Source organism: Musa acuminata, chromosome BXJ3-5, assembly GCF_036884655.1.
Source record: "Musa acuminata AAA Group cultivar baxijiao chromosome BXJ3-5, Cavendish_Baxijiao_AAA, whole genome shotgun sequence".
In the NCBI taxonomy this organism is placed as follows: domain Eukaryota; kingdom Viridiplantae; phylum Streptophyta; class Magnoliopsida; order Zingiberales; family Musaceae; genus Musa; species Musa acuminata.
The window spans coordinates 16,181,923-16,202,500 of record NC_088353.1 but is presented as its reverse complement, the minus strand read 5'-3'; the positions used below and the strand labels follow the sequence as shown (position 1 = coordinate 16,202,500).

Below are 20,578 nucleotides of genomic sequence, written 5' to 3'. Positions count from 1 at the left end.
TTCATAGGGTAGAGTCTCTCTTGGTTGCCACCTCTTATTCTCTTCTCCCCCTTATCCTCTTCAAATAGTAGGCATGAAGTTTTGAGGAGCATCGACGCAGCCCTGTTGTGTGGATCACCGCTAGAGAGGAGGATGCTTGACCTCCTTCACCCTCTCCTAGAGATCTATAGGGATTCAGGGATATACGATCTCCCTAGGTAACATAATCTTTCATATACGTAGTTTTGAGTTTCGTGATTTTTGCACATCAATCTTCGCATGACAATAAACACATATTTAGAAAATTAGGGATTTTGTTTTTAATGTTCTTTGGCTGCACATGAGATGTCGGCCCCTAGATTTCCCAACACTAATGACATTTGGCAAAGAGGTATGTAACTCAAACAAATCTTTTTTATCTTATGATGAATTACTCAATACATTTCATGACTTGTTTGATTAATTTAAATTAATTAGTAAAAATATAAATTATTAAAAAATGATCATACTTCTCTTTCTAATAAATTTAAAAATTTTAAAAATAAGTATGATAAATACTTGTTAACCCCTTGTATTATGTGTGAAGAATTAGATTCATTTAAGAAAGAAAATATAGCATTATAACAAACTTTAAAAAAATTTGAAATTGGAAACAAATTTTTAAACATGATACTTGCTAACAAAGGTCATATACATAGAAAAGTAGAAATTGATTTTGTGAGTAGCAACACTCAACAAAAACTAACTTTATTTATTAAAAGATCTACATTGCATGTTTCCCCTAAGGTTAAGTATAATTTTTTGTAGTAGATATAGTCATTTTACTTATAAATGTTCATTTAAAAATTATAGCTCACATAAATTAGTTTGAGTTCCTTAAGGAATCATGAATGACTTAATGCCAAAAATTAAGATAGATAGATCTAACCAGGATCCAAAGTTAAATGGATACCTAGAACAAACCTATCTTTCTTGTAAATATGTCTATAATCGAAAGCTAGGAGCAAAATATAAAATTTTGATAATGGATGCTAAAGGCATATGACTAGAGATCCAAAACACTTCATAAAGCTCACTAGCCAAAGCAAAAATAATTAAGAAAAGATCATTTGAATTAAAATTATTGATAATAAATCTTTTGATTGAAGATGTCTTATAATTGATCTTGATGATTTTTATGATGAAGATTATTTTTCGGTTTTAAATGATGATATATGACTTTGGCATAGAAAACTAGGGCATGCTAATGTGAATCTATTTATATTTTTTTTTATGAATCTCTTGAACTATGAAAGTGGTTTTGATTATTTGACGAATTGAATTTGAATGAGTTTTATCCAAATCTTTCACTTGATACTTGAGATTTATTCTAAATGAATCAAGATCTTTTATTATTTGTTCGTGAATGATTCTTTCATTAAAAAGAAGATTTATCCTAATGAATCATATTCTTTCTCTTGATTCCTCGATATTTATAACTTGAGATTTATTCTATATGAATCAAGATTTTTTATTCACCTATGTTTCATTTTTCTATTTACCAAAGAAAATATTTATCCAAATGAATCATGATTTTTCTCTTGATTTCTTAAAATTATAACTTCAATTTTTTTATGAATCAAGATATCTTATTATGTGTTCTCGTATCATTCTTCCCTTTTACGAAAGAAGAGAGATTTGTCAAAATAAGTCTTGATCTTTCAATATTCATAATTTGAAATTTGTTTTATGACTCCTTTGTGTTTATGATATTTATACCCCATTATCAAATTGATTACTCTTGATATAAATTTATCTTTGATTTTAATATTTGTCATGATTCGAAAATTGATGTAAAGAGAAAAGAATTACAACATTATATTATTCCCTTCTTTTTGACAATGACAAAGGGGGAGAAAGAATTACTTGCTTGCCTACTTCAAGAAGAAGCAAAAATTGCTAAACTTACACATCTCAAAAGAGAAGCAATAATTGCTAACTTGCACATCTAAAAAGAGAAGCAAAAAGTATTATCTTGCCTATTTCAAGAAGCAAAAAGTGCTAGCTTGCCCATCTCAAGAAGTAAAAATTGCTATCTTGCACATCTCAAGAAAAGCATAAATTTTACTAATTTTCATATCTAAAAATTTTTGCTAACTTTCATATTCTAAAGTGATGTAAAACTTACTAATATTAATAGCTTGCATGTCTCAAAAATTTGTTAGTTGCATTTTTTTTTCCTTTTTGTTAATGATAAAGGGGAAGAAGTAATAATATTTTAAAAATATTAAATGTTTTGGTATTACGCTTGATGATTTTATATTTAAAAATTATGCATGATGATTATGATGATGATGCAAGTAATATTTATGTTGATATAATATGTTGAATATGATTCATGATTAAAATCATTTCGACTTGAATTATAAGGTTATCATTTTTTTCAAGTTTATTTTATTTCAATATGACATATTGATAGGGAGAGTTTAGTTAAATTCCGTCATCAATTTGTTGTCATCATAAAAAAGGGAGAGATTGTTGAATCTCGACTTTTGATGATAAAATCAATTGATGAAATTATGATCTAATGTGCTTTAAGAAAAGTAATGTAGGACTAACTTCGATCATGAAAAGTGAAACAATTAAAGTAGTAGAATTAGACGTTAGGTCGAAATCAAAGATCGGCCATTGGGCTAGAAGAATCAAACACTACGGGAGTCAATATGCCAATAGATTGGGCGACACACTGAAGATTCAGATGATGCGTCAGAAGTTTGTCGGGAGTTCGAATGAACCAATGATATGTTGGACAACTTAGATTCTTGTCTTGTAATTGTTTAGGACTTAATTGTTACAGTTAGGTCATAAATTGAGTTAGTTTTAAGTGTAAAACTACTAACTCAATTATGGACCCATTGGGCCTGATCTAGGGTTGAATTGGGTTCATTGGAAGGCTCATTTAGTGACCCAAGGTTAGGTTAAGTGGTGGCACCGTCAGACCAAGGGTGGAACCGCCTATGAGCCAGAAAAGTATGAAATATACTTCTTCGAAAGACTCGACGATGGTACTGTCGGTGTTAGGCGGTGGTACCACCCAGACATAGTCTCTTAGACTGTGTCAGGTGGCACCATTGGTGTCAAGCGATAGTAACGTCAGTACACACGGTCTCCCATTGTCAAGCGGTTTGGGCAATAGTACTGTCAATTGTCAAGGGTGCAGGCGATAGTACCATCCAGTATTGATGGTAGTATTGCTTAGTATTGCCGATAGTACCGCTAGTACCCCTAAAACCGGGTATGTGATACTTTTTGTCTCCATTTTTGAAGTAATTCGGGTCCTATAAATATCTCACTCTTTCTTGCTTGAGGTAGCAAGAAAAGGGAATGAAAATTTATGTTTTAGAGCATAAAAACTCTGTTAGAAAGTTGAGTCCCTCCTCCTTGAGCTTAGAGGTTATTCTAAGGGAGGTTAAGAAGATTTCCTTGTAAAAGAGAGCCGTAAAGGTTTTCTTGTGAACCTGACAAAAGGAGAAAGAGTTGTAAGAGGATAGTTGATCTTTGCCCGTTGAAAGAAGATTGATAGTGAAAACTGATGGTCTCGACGGAAGAGGAATTGAAAATGAACGTAGATCGAAATGACCGAATCACTATAAAATCAATTTACATTCCTATTTGTGCTTTTCATTCATATTGCTTATTGATTTACTTGGTCACTACTTCTACACATGTTGTAAGTTTTACACATGTTGTAAGTTAAACATCTTTGATTTGATCAAACTATATTTTATATGTTGTAAGTTACAAATGGCTTTCAAGGCACAAAAGGCTGCTTATCACCTGCAAGAGTTTGCATAACCATGTAGTGTTTTCAGAGGTCGAAAATGGTACATAACTCAAAACACACACATAGTTGAAAACGTACGAACTAAAAGATCAGCCACGGTCTCAATTTTCACTGGCTTCAACTTTCCTTCGTAATAGAGAATATTATTCAAATCAGTCAAACTTTTAGTGCTCAAATTGAAATTTGATACATAGAACCTAAGTGAGTGAGTGACTAATCGAAACTTGATAAATTATAGTCTAGTCGACCATGAAAATATGGTTAGTTAGTGAGAGACAGATTTGGTTCTATATAATTAATTATAACCCAATCAATTTATTTTTAAAAATGTTTTTCTAATTTAATCATCAGAGGGATGTTAAGTACGTCACTTTTTTATTTGATTGAATATTAGATGTGAAAAGAGCCCATCATCAAAGTAGTGAAATATCAAGGAGCAGTTTTCGGAATGGATTAAAAGGGCATGCATTCTCAATCGTGGCACATTATTTTAAAAAGAGTTAATGATAGGTACAACCACTTATATGTATGATCTTCTTGGCTTTTGACTCGAGGCTCATATGCTATACTATAAACAGAGAAAAGGAACAATGAACTCATTGTCACTGAAGTCTTGTAGTGCCCATGACAGGAAATGGGGGTGAGAAACTTGCCATTTCACCTATAGATAAGAACAATCAAATTGGTGAATTGAGGTGCATTTGGCTCATGAACATTTCTGTGTCAAGACACAGATGATGTTATATATATATATATATATATCCTTGTATCACAAAGTATATAAGATCATCTGAATCATTTAAGATCATCTGTGTCTTGGAAGGAAACAGAATACAATGATAAGTGATCATATAACTTAAGCTCTTGATCACACTTTATATATATAGTGTGATCAAGAGCTTAAGTTATATGGTTCAAGTCAATTTAGAGAGATCGTTGCACTAAAATAAAAAGAGACTTATGTAAGATTGGAACTCATAAGTTATTCTGATATAAAAAGCTTAGACTACCAGAAAAGTGTTCATATCATAACAAACATAATGTATATTAATTTCTAATATTATAAAGGGTGAATAGCCGGAAACAATTCATTGGTTTTTATATGTTTTGTGGAAGTGTCTTAGTTTCACTTTTTCCATAGAGCATCTTTTTTAACTTTCTATTTTTCCTCTCAAAAAAGGTGAGGGGTCTTTTCTGCCTTTTTAACTTAACTTGATTTGATTCAATTTAGGCTTGGTTTTATATATTCTAAATCGGTTTGTATAAATTCGAATCATCTCAAAATATTTAATTAGAGAAGTTAAAAATTATTAAAAAGATAATTTTTAATAATATTTAAATTTTGATATAAAATTATTTAAAATGTTGAATAATTTAAAACATTTTTGTGTATGAAGATAAATTTTGATTTTTATATTTTCTAGAAAATATTCTAATACAATATTATAGTAAAGTATTTTTCTTTAATAAAACTAAAAAATTTCTTAATATTGATATATACATAAATATTATTTAAAATAAAATTTTGGAATGTATATTTTTTAGAATATTTCTTAAAGAATATATTTTCATAGTATTTTAATTTTTTAATCATTATATCTTTATAATTAGTTTGATTATATTTAAGGGTAAATTTGCCCCAAGTTTTTATTTTTTTTTTCCATTCTCATTTTTAGTTTATTCTCATAAAACACTTTTTCTTCTCATAAAACACTTTTTACCTCGTTTCCTCATCGATGCTCGTTGTCTTGGCCTTGTCGATCTTATTTACCTAATCGTCTTCGGCCTCCATTTTTATTCTTATTTGCTTCTTGTTGTACTATCTTTGAGGAAGGCATCCCTAACCTCTTTCACACTCTCTTTTTTGTCTTCTAGATTCTAGACCCTTTGATCTAAAGAAGTATATCTTTACTTTTTTTTCATCTCTTATCACTCTTAGATTGGGGACGCAACTCGAGATGTCGAGATGCCTCGTGTGAAGAGTATGAAAGAAAAGTCATTTATTGTTTCCTTTTGAAAACAAGCAAACAGGGGAAGAGGGGTAAAAACGACGATGAGAGATAAAGGTGATAGACGTCGTAATAGAGGTCATGAATAATTTTATCTTTTTTTTTTTAAAAAGTACTCTATCAGAATAAAAATAAAGAATATGATAAAAACTAAAAATTTAGATATTTTTAGAAAATTATCTAGATTAAATTCATTTGACGGAATCTTAATGCAATAAATCGGATCAAGCAAAAAGGGAGGGATAACGAAACCGGATCAGTTAAGAATGTGATGGTAACGAGGGAAAAAATAAATGAAAATAACCCGTTCTTTACGGAAAAAGAAAAAGAAAAAGTAAAAACCGCTAACCTTTTTCGTAATTTCCTCCTGTTACAAACACAAAATTGCATCACACTATTCAGAGGACGAAATATTTATTATCTGTTACATGGAGGACGATGTCACATTTTATAGCGAAATGATTCCCAATAAACTTTTAATCATCAAACGAGTCACTGCACCGATAACTCGGAGCATCTAATGATGAGCCAAGTTTTGGTCCTATCCCCCACCATAAACCCTTTTCTTTATCCTGTCGCAATCTCTCCGCTTACACGGATACAACACGAAACAAAAAGGATTATCCGTCAATGAACTACCACGTGACGCATCCGCTACTTATACTCGAGAATTTTCTTGGCTTCTAACCGCTTCGGGTGTCCATGTCTTTGCACCCGATCCTCCTGCGTGCGTACTCGATTGGCCATTCCTCGCTCTCCCAACCGAAACACCACACAGCCGCCCGTCTCAACGTGCATGCTATTTATTTTATTCCTACGCGTTCCGGGAGTAGACGATATCATAATTCCAATTTCGAGCACGAATATTGATGCATGCACGTCGAGGTATGAACCATTGAAGTGGAAATCTGTGGTCATGCTCTTTCGTCTCCAATAAGGTTTCAGCTGACCCAACTCCCAATCCACTTGAAGACCAAAAAATGAAAATATTATTGCATCAAGATGAGTGCTTCTTAGGACGATGGGCGGTAGTATATTGGTGATTCTTATAGGAAACTTTATGCGGATTAGTATGTTGTTAGATCACCCCGTTCCCTTTCTTGATTATTGTCATATGGGAGGAGCCATTTTTAACTGTATCCTTCTGCAGCAATGCCCTTTCCATCTCTGCTCTGTCATGAAACGAAGCGAAGAGGCTTCTCCGGGACCCAGCGTGGACCTAAGGTTGCCCCCAATCATTTTACAGGTACATGTCAGGTTTTGCTACAACTAGGTGGACAAAATTATTTTTTATTCTTGGAGATCCCTCCCTTCAAACATATAACACATATGTTTCCATAAACTTTATAGAAGGGAAGAGAACGACTCCCCTGTTATTTCTCACTATTCCTCACCTTCGCCTCCTCTCTCTCTCTCTCCCCCTTCTTTCTATCGATCGATTTGTTCGTCATATTGCGGAGGTCGTAGCAATCGATACCAACTCCGCGAAGCGGCCGGTACGCCCATTTCCTTCACGACTTTCTTCTCAATCTCGTACTCGATTTCTGTTTGTGCTTTCCTGTTTGTAAGCTTCTTGAGCGCGCCCACTACTTTTTCCTCGACTGCGTGCTTGCCCTGGTTGTTATTGACGTGACGATGACCACAATTTGATACATCAGCATGGAAATCGTCGTCAACAACTGCTATCTCTTGGGAATGTGCATCGCGCAGTCCGGGGGTTGATGATTTTGTTCGTAGCTCTGTTGGGACCAGCATGGTTCGTTTGATTGTTACGGGATCTTATTGTTGATTGATAATTGGATGAGCTCGTCGTTGGGCCGAAATTTTTGTGTCTTGTCAGGAAGGGTTTCATGTGTTGGTGTGTTGTTTTCGCGACGCCAAGGGTCGTGGGGATGTGGTTCCTGTTGTCCGGTTAGAGTTGGTTATTCATACGTGATTGTCCACTCCCAAAAATTTTACTTTGATTGGTCTCTCGTGTTTTCCTGCTTACTTGTATAAGGTTTCAGATAATGAAGAATAAGAAAAATGACATTGTTTTAAATATTTACAAGGTCAAATAACTTTGTATTTAGCTCACATTTATGGGTTCTCATTCTTTCTACTTGGAACACATGTCTATCTCCAGGAAACTTTTGCACATAGATTATATTACTCTTGTACGCATCGGGAAGAGAGGTCTAAATCTAAGGTGATCTAAACAATTTTCCTGAGTTTATGTCAATATTTGGCCTCTTTTTCTTGTAATTTGTGACGGAATGATAGGTTTCTATTTTTTCCTATTCAATGTGTTGACAGATGGGTACTGCTGGAATGAACTATATCGAAGACCATGCTGCTGCTGAGGTGCTTTCTGATCAGTTACATTCACCAGATTCCCCTTGCAGAAATGGTATTTATGATGAACCACTGATACGTCCTCGCCTAGGAGATGAGCACCAAGTGCAGATTCCAGAACTAGCAACACAGTCATGCCTGATTAGTACCAGAAAAATGCTTACTGTTGACTATCATGTCGGAGTAGGATCAGCCATTCCAATTATGTGGATGCACCATGTAGGTGATGTTACCGAAGATGAACAGAAAGAATTTTCTTGTTCTGACATTAGTTCCATTAAGGGTGGGTCAGTGGCGCATACAAACACTGGAAAAAACCAAGCTGATCCTGGATATAAGACTATGAGTCAATTTCCAGCAGAAAGTTCAAGCGGCCATTCTACGTATCTTCTAAGTCTTGCATGCACAGATGAATGCACTGACTTAGCAAATTGTTGCGGGTCTGATGGATCTACAACAACGAAAAGCATTCCCTTAGAGAATAAGATACATAGTGGTGCTCCTCTGCTGCAGCATAATGAAGCCAAAGGTTACAATCCATTGCCTGGCATGCCATCTTCCTCTTGGAGTGAGGATGAGTCACAAAGTTTTCTTCTTGGTCTTTATATTTTTGGAAAGAATCTTGTTCAAGTGAAAAATTTTGTTGGGTGTAAGAAGATGGGAGACATACTGTCTTACTATTATGGAAAGTTCTACAGATCTGATGCATATCGTAGATGGTCAGAGTGTAGAAAGGTAAGAAGCAGGAGGTGCATTCTTGGACACCGTATCTTTACTGGATGGAGACAACAGGAAATCTTGTCACGTGTACTATCTAAAATACCAAAAGAAGTCCAAGATTCTTTGTTGGAGGTATACTTTTACTGTTTCTATGTTCATTGCTGACAAATTGATTGTTACTTTTAGATTTTTAATGTGTCAAGGGTTTATAGTTGAGAAAGTGCATTAGCTAAACTGATGTCCATATGTAGCAGCAAAATATTATATATCCTCAGTTCTTATTCCTCACTGCATTATCCAAGGAGGTTTTATAGTGTTAGATGCAAAGAAAGTTCTTGTTGGTATTTGTGTTTCTGGAGTATAAAGAAAATCCTTCCTGAAATTTGTGTGCTAGAGTATAAAGGAAGTTCTATAAATGGCTAAATTCTGTTAACATCAATGTCCTTGTGTAGTTTTGTGCTTATCTGGAAACTTCATGCCCATATCCACTGGGAGACTAGAGAATCAGAAAATGAAAAACACTGAAATTCTGGTACCTCTATTATAACAATTAGATTTTGGAAAGATTGGCTATTAGAATATAAGCTATCAAGGAGGTACTTGCTAAAATATATGAACACTACATTATGGATTTTACAACCAAATATGAACCAGTTGGGTTCATGAAAGCTAGTTAAGCTACTATTGGCATAGATTAATTTTCCTAATTCCATCTACTTCACTGATCCATATTTCTCAGTCATGATTTTGCTCTTGAGTGATGATTATTTTAAGCATGACTGATTGTGCAGAATCTTAACAAAAGGTACTAATATTAAAACAGGATAAAAACATATTAAATTATTAGTGAGACAACAGCTTATGCAAAACATAAGGAGAAATAGATAGTTACATAATAAACTCTGGCACATTAAGAATGTAGGCATAAAAGGAACTTTTTTAGTTCTGTTAAGAATTAGCACTTTTTCCAATCAAGTGGAAGCAAATTTTAACCATTGGATCCACATGTTGGTGCCTTGATAATGTTGATGGTGGTGAGTCAGGATTGGAAGCGATTGAGCTAAATTTGAGTTTTGAGATTGGATTGTTTCTTATTTTAGAATTGAGATTTCATTAGATTATGTTAGTTTGATTTTCAATTTTTGTTTAGGAGTCTATTCCTATTTTGATTGACTAACCTGGTAAATAAGTCTAAATTCTTAATTTCTTTTTGTAGAAGAAAGCTATAAACTATAACTTTTAAACCTAAGTTGTTTATTTCTGACAAAGCTGTGAACTGGCACTTGGAATAGCTAGAAAACGTTTCATTTCTATTCTTGCCAAACAGGCCTTTTCCCATAAAAGATGATCCTCTGTTGTTTCTAGCTTCTCTTTCCACCTCATATCCACAATTCCTTGATTTGAGAACTTTGTCCCACCCACCAACTCTCTCCAGTTATCTAATATTTTCCTCTTATCTCCACCATAAAAGTCAGAAAGCAAGCCAGAATCGAAGTGAAGTGAACTGATACAAGTTATTGAATAATTCTTGTTGGTGAAGTGAACTGATACAATTTAAGATTTATCAGGCTTGGGATATCAAGGTAGTTTTAGAAGTTTTTGCCTCTTTTGGTCATGAATCAGCACACAGACAGCTCGTAAGTATATATTGATCCCAGCGAAAATCAGCACATGGATCATCCAATTTCATGCGGTCCATGTGTGATACTACGCTTATCGCATGGTGAGCCTTGTGAACTAGAAGGGAAACTCACTTTCTTTTTTATAATATTGTTTTTAAACCCACTTGCTGTTTACATTGATAGCGGGCATATCATCATGTTGCATGTTGTATTGTCATGTACTTATATAATATTGCCTAAGCCAGGTGGCATCCTTGCCTTGTATAGGATCAACCTCCCCATAATCTTCTTATGGTCATGTAGGACCTACACCACTAAAAAAATAAGTTAGTGACAAGCGAATGTACTAGTGATTCACCATTGCTTTGTCAAAGCATGTCACACAAGCATAACTAGACCTAACACTTTATTAATAATAGAAAGTGTATGCCTTCACTCACTTAGAATGGACATGTGATAAAGGTTCCAAGCCTAGTCGGTTACGTGCAAGGTTCCCATGGACAAGTGCCCACACGACACCCTGCTGCAAGGCATGCTACTATCCAATTGTTGACACTGCCTTAGAGCCCCATCCAACCCCATGCCACATGGAAATTCCTGAAGCTCTCTACAAAGTTGAGATGGCTGAAGTTTCACTCACCATCTTTGTGCGTAAAAATACTAGCTTGGAGGCTTTTCGTTTTTGGGTAGTTTTACTCTTGCATGACAATTGCTAGTAAGCTTTGCTTATAAGCCAAAACAGCTACACAGTTTAATCAAAATGGGGTTGGAAAGGCTACTCTCATTAAAAGCTACCTATGCTAGGAGCGAAAAAGGGACTGGTAAGCATACTCCTATTACATGCTGCCTAAGCCAGGAACAAACCAAAAAGGTGGGCGATTGCACCAATAAGTTTTTGCACCTTGTGGACAATTTGTGACACTTTTGTACTTGTTTCTTTGACATCCTTATCGAAGTCTTTGGGAATTCTGTATCTTTTCATATGCTGCATCTTCAATCCTCTATCTGCTGCAACACACCCTCTGACTCCTAATTGGTCTCTCAACACTATTGTAAGTAGTCAAACTTTGATCCTTTAATGATGCTTTAACTTATCGATGACTCTGGTGGTGTGCGGTTGTTCATGTTGTGCTGAAATTTGTGGATCCTTTAGTGAAGGAAAATGGCTTTCATGATTGCGTGCTAGTCCCTTGTACGTCTTGCATGGATTGAACAAGGTGAATGCTTATTGGAGCTTTATTAGCATGGCTTCATGTTTTGGGGCCTTCTCTACAAAATTTGCTCAATGATTTCTCCTTCACTTATTCATCATGTCTAAGTAGGTGTGTATCACCTTCACTTTTTTGTCACTGTATTGCGAGATGAAGCAAACAAGTAGCTTTGGTAGAATTGATCACCAACTGATGAGCATTTGATGACCACTTTCTTTTAACTACAAACGGACTTTCATTTATTGTAGAGCTTCTTTGCGAATAACTAATAGACATGGGTTTCTTAACTTCGCCCTGTCTCATGGTTTGTGGAGATCAGAGTTGCATTACTTGACCCCGACCCTTGATGCGCAGTCCATGGCTTAAACTAGGTTAGTTGACTTTGCAAACTCTTTGCGTTGCACTCTTAGAGTACAAGAAGTGTTGTTGTTGAAAGAGCAAAATTTTGTCCTCACTCAAAAGAGTTTCTGATTGATTTTGTCATTCCTTTGGGGTTGTCCTCACTCAAAAGAGTTCACTGCCTACTCCTTTAAGAAGATCAGGAAACGCCGTTGCATATTGCTTGTTCCCTGGTTGACCACCCTCACATTGATTGAATTCCATTACTTTTGACTATCTCGATTAAAACCCCTTCTACATATGCCTCATGAAGTCATTTGTTGTCCACATTCTATAGCATTGGCCCTAATTTTTGACCAGTGCACTCTCTCCCTTGAGAGCAAGGATAGGTGACTATCCATAAGTCTTGCCTTGGTAGTATCGTGGACCTACGTCAGGCTCACGACCCTCCTATGTATTGCTATGGATCCCATCACTTTGTTTTGCCATCGAGAGATAACACTTTTGTGTTCTCAAAGTAATTCCCTTCTAATTGATAGAATAGAACAACAAATTGTACTCCCACACATAGCCTTTGCCATCATGTTGTCGGGCACATATCAACTCTATGCTCCGCTATGTTATCACTTGCTCAACCTTTTCCTCTAATAGAGCTAGGGCTCCCATAAACAAATGTGAGCTCTAGAATAGTCCATTCAATAGCTTCAAACATACCTCTATATTATCAAGTCCCTCTTGGAACTTTTGGCATATACTTAGAAGATTTACCTCTATGGTACCCTACCCTCAATGTTCACGACCTTCATCCAATGCAAATTCTTTGCATGCATGGAAGACCCGGTGGTACCATGGACTCACTCTGAGTCATAGTCTTTCTTGCTGTCATGGTGCCCACCAATAGCTCCCAGAAGCCCCCAACCATCCCTTTGTTTAAGTAAATCCCTCACGGGATTTTTGGTATGCATTGCCTCCAAGTGACGTGTGGATTTTTGGTGTGAAGTTTAGGGGTTTTGTCACTTACACTTTTTGTTCGCTTCCTTAGCAATCAACACTCATTCATTAATCTATCGTTATAGCATCTTGACCGCCTACGATCGAAGTTCAACTTTGGGTTAGTCCATCATCCATCAGCTCTTGAAGCTCCTCTAAACTTTGATGGATCAGTGTGCACTTGTCTCGATCCTAGGCCTTTGGCCTAGCACAATCTTTGTTGTGCACCATTTCCATGTGGAAATCCCTTTATGATAACTCGAATGGAAGCACTATGGTGTATTTTTCACAAGTAAGTCAAGTCTTCATGCCTTTGTTCCTTTATCAATCACATTGTTGAGTTTAGGTGTATGTACTTGGAAGCTCCTTTCTACCATGGTACCATGCAAGTTGAATTATCCCTCATTAGAAAGAGGGAATAAAGGAATGACATGGTTTTGCTCTTGCCTTTACAAGGGTTTATGTTCTTGATCTTCAACCAAGGGAAGTGTCAAGTTGGTACTTCCGCCCCATGTTTTGCCTTTTAAGGAGACTCCTTTATGTTGCTCGGTTTCTTGACCAAGTCTAATGTAAGTTGTTTTACCTCTTGATTTGGATTTAAATAATGATGTCTTGAAATATACATCATTGCACGAGTTAGCTCGACATAGGAGTTTCCCAAAACTCTGAATCAAGAGAAGTCAAGGTAGTCACACTAGTTTCTTAGCTTTCCAATAAATCAGAAGTCTAATACTCTCTCCTTAATTTTGAGATGAATTTCGAGACATTTCTGACATGAATTATACACCATTGGAAATATAATTTGATTTGAAGTTTTTTAGATAAAGTTATGCTCAATTCTCTCTGCAAAGGTCATGATGATTGCTCTTCAAGATTGGAAGAAAGTTTTTCTTATCTTTTAGAGTTCCTAGATGGCTTTTGGTTATTTATAAGTCTTAAATTAGTTTTCATTTATTTTAAATCTTAAAAAAGGTGAAGAATTAATCACCCATACTTAGAGGGTTGTTCCAAGCCTATCACTATTTGTATATCTCATGTCTAAGCGTTGGAGACACATAGTGTTCTAAATACAAGTCTTGGGTCTTGAGAAGTGTTTTTCTCATATAGCTTTGTATGATTCCTTAGAGTGGTGAGTTTCTAAGCCTTGTATTCCTAGTTAGACTCCTTTTGGTTGGTGTTATCTTTGGTAGTGAGCACCCTTTAATATATTTCACTTATTTTCTCTTCATCCTGACATCAAATTGGTATTAGAGCAAAGGTTATGTTGTTGCCAATGTGCTCCCAATGTCGAAGAACATTATGCTTGTGAAAGAAATCATCAAGATATTAAAATCAATTAATTAGGAAGGCATATACAACTCCAACAATATTTCGATCAATATGTGATATAGCATTCCAAGCCATATTTCTTCCAAACTTGAAGCAGAGTATGTTAATCCATTCCACCAAGTCAACCTTGATTTCATTTTCTTATGTCTGAGGAAATCATGATTTTGATCGTGACTTCAATCTTAAAGTTGATATTCCTGAGTTTGAATGATGAATAGAACTTGATTGGTTTCAATTGTTGAAAGAGTTTTTGATTTTAAAGATGTTCCTCACCCTACACAGCCATGCTTGTTGTCATAAAGTTGAAGAAACATGTCTCTTTATGTCGGAAAAATCTTAAAAAGAAAAAGAAGAGAATGTGGATGTAAAAGAAAGATTGAGAAAATAAAGAGAGAACTAAATAAGAAATATCTTCCTGACAACTACTAGCAAGACATTTGTCTTGAGCTTTATAACTTCAAACAAAAGGATCTTTCTGTGGAAGAGTACTCAGTAGAACTTGATCTTCTTATAATGAAATACGATCATAGTTTCAAGAGGAGCAAACTATAGCAAGATATCTTGATGGTCTAAGACCTGAGATTGGTAATGTTGTCCAAGTAAAACCTTATTGGAGTTATGATAATGTTTGTAAACTTACTTTCAAGGTCGAGAAACAACAAAAAGAAGCTCGAGGGAATGGTTTTCGATATATAGCCCATGTGCCTCGTTTGCTCGAGGAAATGTCTTAACTTCATAGTCTATCTCACATACAAATATCAAATCTACATCAAGCTCTTTGTTGAGCTCAATGTCCATACATGAGCTCATTATGTGCCTTTGTCTTTGATATTGGCATCGATAGTTATGCCACTTGACCTCGCATGTATCCACCAACGCATTAGTATGTGCTAGGATCATGCGATGACCCCTCTTATTCGATTTTGGTTCTCTTCAAGCTTGTGGAGCCTATGTTTGCCTTTGGCCTCTGCGATGATTTCACTCCAACCTACCCTTTAATGATCCTTGGCACAATCTTCATGCAAGGTCCTTGTGATGATTCTTTATCGCTACTTGCAAGGTTCGTCATCTCGTGCTGACAGGTACTGTTGGTCCAGGCCCACACTGGTACGCACAGGTCAATAACGACATACCATATGTTAGTACATCAATATTACTGGTTTTCGAGAAATTTGATAAAAATGGTCAGAAAGTACCTAAAAAATGGAAAAAAACCCTATTTTAATCCCTTTTAATTATAATTTAATGCAATGTCAATTCAAATTGAATAATAATAAAGTGCAAATAGGGATGAGATAATGAATTTATTTTTTTAATGTTGAGGAGAGATTTTGTCATATGTTCCTCTGTTTTTTCTGTTGATTTTGAATCATCTACAAAGATACGATTTGAGATGTTAGATTACGTGTCAGAACTTTAAGATTTCAGCAACCTAAGTAATAAACGAAAGGAAATTGTATATGCATGTTTCCACCATCAAAATGAATGACAGGACTCTACAGTTGGTGGATTAGGATCCTTGATGTTATGAATTTGTATATCAATCTGGTGCATCTGTCAGGCCCAATCTTGAAATTCCTCTCATGACATAGTATACTTGTAAACTATATCCCATTGATGAATAAGCATGGTAATGGTCATTACATGATCATCATGAACGATAAGTGTCCGAGGGGCATCTCGAGACAAGTATAATTGTGGCATGTATGGGCGGGGGGATTGGAGTGCATTGGAACTTCTGCTGTCGCCATTGATCTACTGCTCTATATCATAAGAATGATCAGCCTCAAAAGCAAGAAAAAAAGATCAACTATCACCATACAATGGTCAAATTGATCATTGGAGCAAGAATGATCGAAGCCATTGATCCAACACGGTTGAAGTCTGACCATTACTGACTCATACAAGTCAGTAATGGTTGAGTTTTGATTGTTTTGTACTGATTGATACATCCTCCACCTAGTATATCGAATGAACTGGTACATATTGCTCGTATCATATTGTATCGAGCGATATAGCATTCCGAGTGGCCTAAACAATTGTGACCTTTCAAGCTGGTTGTGCTTTCAACTTTGGGTTCCTTGTTCTTTGGTTTGGAAGAATATGACAAGGTTTAAGAGTGCCTATTTCTCAAGGGCTCCCCTTGTGATGTATGGTTGGTTGGACATGAAGTATCCATGAAAACCGAAGAATTCCACTTGCAAACTTAATATGTTGAAGTAATTTTCCTCTTCATATCTTTCTTTTTGGAAGTATCAAAGATCACTTCACCAAGGATGCTCAGTCTTCTTCGTATGTTTCATGGAGTTCAAATTTTTTGGATCATTTCACCATTAGAGTTGCATTTGCTATGTCATGCACTCTCTGCTGATGCAGCCCTTTGCTGCACAACCAAGGCCTATCACAAGAGCTTAAAACATCCACACAACTGGGTCGCATCTAAATATTTGTTCCTTGTCAAAGAATAATGTCTTTTCCTCCATGGTGCATCGAGCTTCCCTCTCTCGATCACCTCAGGATGGCCACATGCATCCCTTAGCCTGCATACACTTTTGCACGAGTACGAAAATTCTTTGAGTTGTCAATTTCCTCACCTTTGCAAGTTCTTATTAGTTCTTTTGGTTGTTAAGCTACCATTCTTCGACTTGCTTGACCTCTTTCCTTGACAACTGCTCATTCTTGCATAATACTTGATCAAGTTTCAACTCATAGCTCAAATTCAGCCATCTCAAGATTTACACGCATACATGTACTTCATTGCTTGCATTTTGCATAGTGCTTCTCACACGAGAGGTTGGCTATTTCTCTTACACCAATCTAGATACTTGCTCCTCTAAGCAACTTTCTCCACTTCTGTCTCTACGTTTGTTTCCATAGGGGTTGCATGTGCGGATTGCCCTTTGTGCAGTCCCCACTATGCCCTCTATGCAGTTTTTCAAGTGTTTGTCATTTTATGGTTCTTGCTCTGATACTATTTGTCATTGATGCAGTTAGTTTTGTCTAAGTTGTATCGCACCCTTGTGATGTTTGCTTGCAAAGAGTTAGTTTCGTAGGATTTGCACCAAAAGAAAATTGGTTAGTGACAAGTGAATGTGGGGGAAAACTGTTGTCATTCGCTCTGCCAAAGCATAACTCATGATCGTAAAAAAGCGAATAAAACACTTCATTAGCAATAGAAAATTAAGGATCTTAGGAAAGTAGATTGGGAGATATAGACATTTATCTAATCCACTTGATGCCTTCCAACAAGTGGATCCACTAAAAACTGTCGAGGCATCAACCATCCAGTCTGTACAAGACCTATACTGGTTTGGCCAACGACCGCCTGGAATTTTTTGTAAATTGTCAAAATAGTAGGCCTAACAATAATTTCATCAACATCGCTCAATGATAGGAAGGGTTCCATGTAGCCAACCACAAATTACTTGGGAACTATGTTTTCTCGTTGTTATATCCTAGTGCTCCTTTGTGTTGCCTTGCTTCCAAAGATAAAGAGGGAGAAAGAATGCTTTTTTAATTTTGTAGTGATATCTTTGGAGCTGGTATATTAGTTTATTTGTGTTGTGATGATGGCAGTCACTGTTGTGTGAGGGAAAGTAATGATTGTTTTAATAGGAAACTATGGTGCCAGTGGTTCTAGTTCTCTACTACCTTAATTGATTTTGGAGCAATATAGGTGGGATAAAGTAGGGAGGGGGAACCTGCCATGATGGTGGTGGTCAAGGTAATGGGCATTGGTGGAGGAAAGATGGAGTTGGAGGTTACTGGACCTTGCCATTCAGATTTTAAACAAGTCTTTCATTATACCCGTAGTAAAAAAAAGCTACGATGTCCTCTGATAGAGAGAGAGTACTTTACTGTGGATGGTGTTTATATGTTTTATGTTTTGTCTTGAGCACTATTGTCTAATACCTTCTATTCTAGATGGATTTATATACATTGCTTTTAGTCTTGCAATCCAATTATTTGTTGGTTTAGTGAACCTTTGATATTTTAGTCATGATGCTAGGATATATAGTTGGTTGACTTTGACTCTAGTGGAAAATATGCTGGAAAATTTCCATTCTAAATAAACCAATAACTGTTTGATATTTGCAGAACTAGCCTTTAGGCGGTGAAACATTCCACGAAAACTTGGAGATCAGGTTCCAATGGCTCACAAACAAATAGGCTTTCATAGGATGTCCATTAGGAAAAGAAGCACCAAACGAAAGAGTCAATCGTCAAAGGCGAAGCAACTTTGACGACGTTCGTACAATGAAATCGTTTTCGATGAAAACCGTTTCGGAAAGTTCTTCAATTTAAGAGTAAAAGGAAGCATAGTTGACATAAAGCAACGGAGGCAGTTTGCAGTTAAGGAGCAGAATGTAAATGCAAACCGAGATTTAGAGTGGTTCGGTCAATCTTGACCTATATCCACTTTTGGCTTCCTCCTCCGATGAGGTAATCGACGTCCACTAGAGGCCTTCCTTCAATAGGCGAAGGCCAACCACCCTTTTACAGCTTTACTCCTTTTGACGGGCTTAGAAGACAACCCCTATAGATTTCCACTCCTCTCTTGAATGATCAAAACTTAGAAGAAAAGAGGGAGAAGAACTTTTAGCCTTTTACAACACTTTTAAGCTCTCAAATTCTCAGAATAAATGCAAGCTTTCGGTGCCCTTTCATGTAGGAAAGGGTGGGGTTTATATAGGCCCAAATTAGTTTGAATTTGGAGTTCAAAAGTGTCCATTCTCGGATTTTCGGGGTCCTGGCGGTACCACCGCCAGAACTGGGCGGTACTACCGCCTGACACTGCTCGGAGACCGAGCTCAGGCGGTACCACCGCCTGACAGGGGCGGTACCATCGCCTGACTTCGCTCGGAGACCGAGCTTAGGTGGTACCACCGCCTGACAGGGGCGGTACCATCGCCTGAATTCGCTCATAGACTGAGCTTCTGGGCGGTGCCATCGCCGGCCAGGAAATCTGGGTCCGAATGGGCTGATCCATTCAGCCCAATTTGGGTCTGTCAACGGCCCAATTTGCCCCAGATTAAGTTAATGGGATCACCTCCCATTCCTAACTTAATCTTCATGCTGACTATGACATTTAAGACATTAATACTGCAACTCGTGTTCCGGTGCGTCAATCGCTTCTTCCGGCGAGCTTCCGGCGAACATTCGACGAACCCTCAGCGATGCTCCGACGGACTTCCGGCAAACTCCTGGACTTGCGACGATCCTCTTGGCGAGTTTCAACGAGCTTCTTTGGCAAGCTCTTTGACTTCTCGGATTTGTTCCCGTAGAACCTCCGACGACCGTCCGGACTTCCGTCGAACTCTCGAACTCCCAACGTGATCTTGGTCTTGACTCCGGCGCAACACCTGCTGCATGTCTTACTGCCATCGTAGTTAATCCTGCATATATAAAACAAACTTCGATCTAGACAATTAATACTAAGCATTAATCAAGTTCTCCGGCATGCCATTGGTCCCTCGACGCTTCGTTCGATTCTTCGGCGCATCGTCCTCTCTTGCGGCCTATTGTCCAATTGGCCAGTTGACTCCGCAACTCCGATATCCTTAGCGCAATACCCGCTCTTCTTGGCCCGATGCCCGAATCCACGGCCCGAAACCTTCTGTCGATACGTCGATTGATCCACCGGCCCGATGTCTAATCTTCTGACATGTTCCTCCGGCCCAACATGATTTTTCCTGCTTTAATTGTCTTATCCTGATCGAAGCATCTTGCGTCACTTAAAACGCAGATTAAAACATAAACATAATTATCAATTGGTTTCATAATCAAATACGAGATTTAACAATCTCCCCCTTTTTGATGATGACAATCAATTAATGACGGAGTTAAACTTAACTCCCGGAGTTTAAACAAACTCCCCATATCAATATGCTATATTGATAGAAAGTTAGAAACTCTTGGATTTAAAAATCCAAGCAACATGTCATGATAAAATCATGACATATAATCAACATACTTCTTCCCCTTTGTCATCAACAAAAAAGAGAAGTACCGCAATCAAGTGTTTGTGATATAAGTTCAACTCATTGCATGAAAAACATAATATCCATTTTTACCATCATGCAAGTTTTCTATCATCAAAATACAAGTTAGCAAAAAAAGTTTTCAACATTTTAAAACACGCAAGCTAGCAATTTTGAGATGTTCAAGAAAGCAACTCTTGCTTCTTGAAATATAAGTTTTGCTAGATGTGCAAGTTAACTT

At 36.7% G+C, this 20,578-nt stretch overlaps 1 protein-coding gene across 2 annotated transcripts in view; it reads left to right on the top strand.

The window, feature by feature from the left end:
- The first annotated feature begins 7,174 nt into the window (after positions 1-7,174).
- Positions 7,175-20,578, top strand: part of LOC135638036 (uncharacterized) — a 31,362-nt gene continuing 17,958 nt past the window's right edge. Inside the window, exons 1-3 of one of the 2 annotated variants that reach the window (XM_065150966.1) lie at positions 7,175-7,307; positions 7,937-7,999; positions 8,107-8,997. In XM_065150966.1, coding sequence (XP_065007038.1) covers positions 8,107-8,997 — 891 coding nt within the window. In that variant the 5' untranslated portion in view covers positions 7,175-7,307; positions 7,937-7,999. The remainder of the gene's footprint in view (positions 7,308-7,936; positions 8,000-8,106; positions 8,998-20,578) is intronic. The other variant, XM_065150967.1, reaches the window with a different exon arrangement.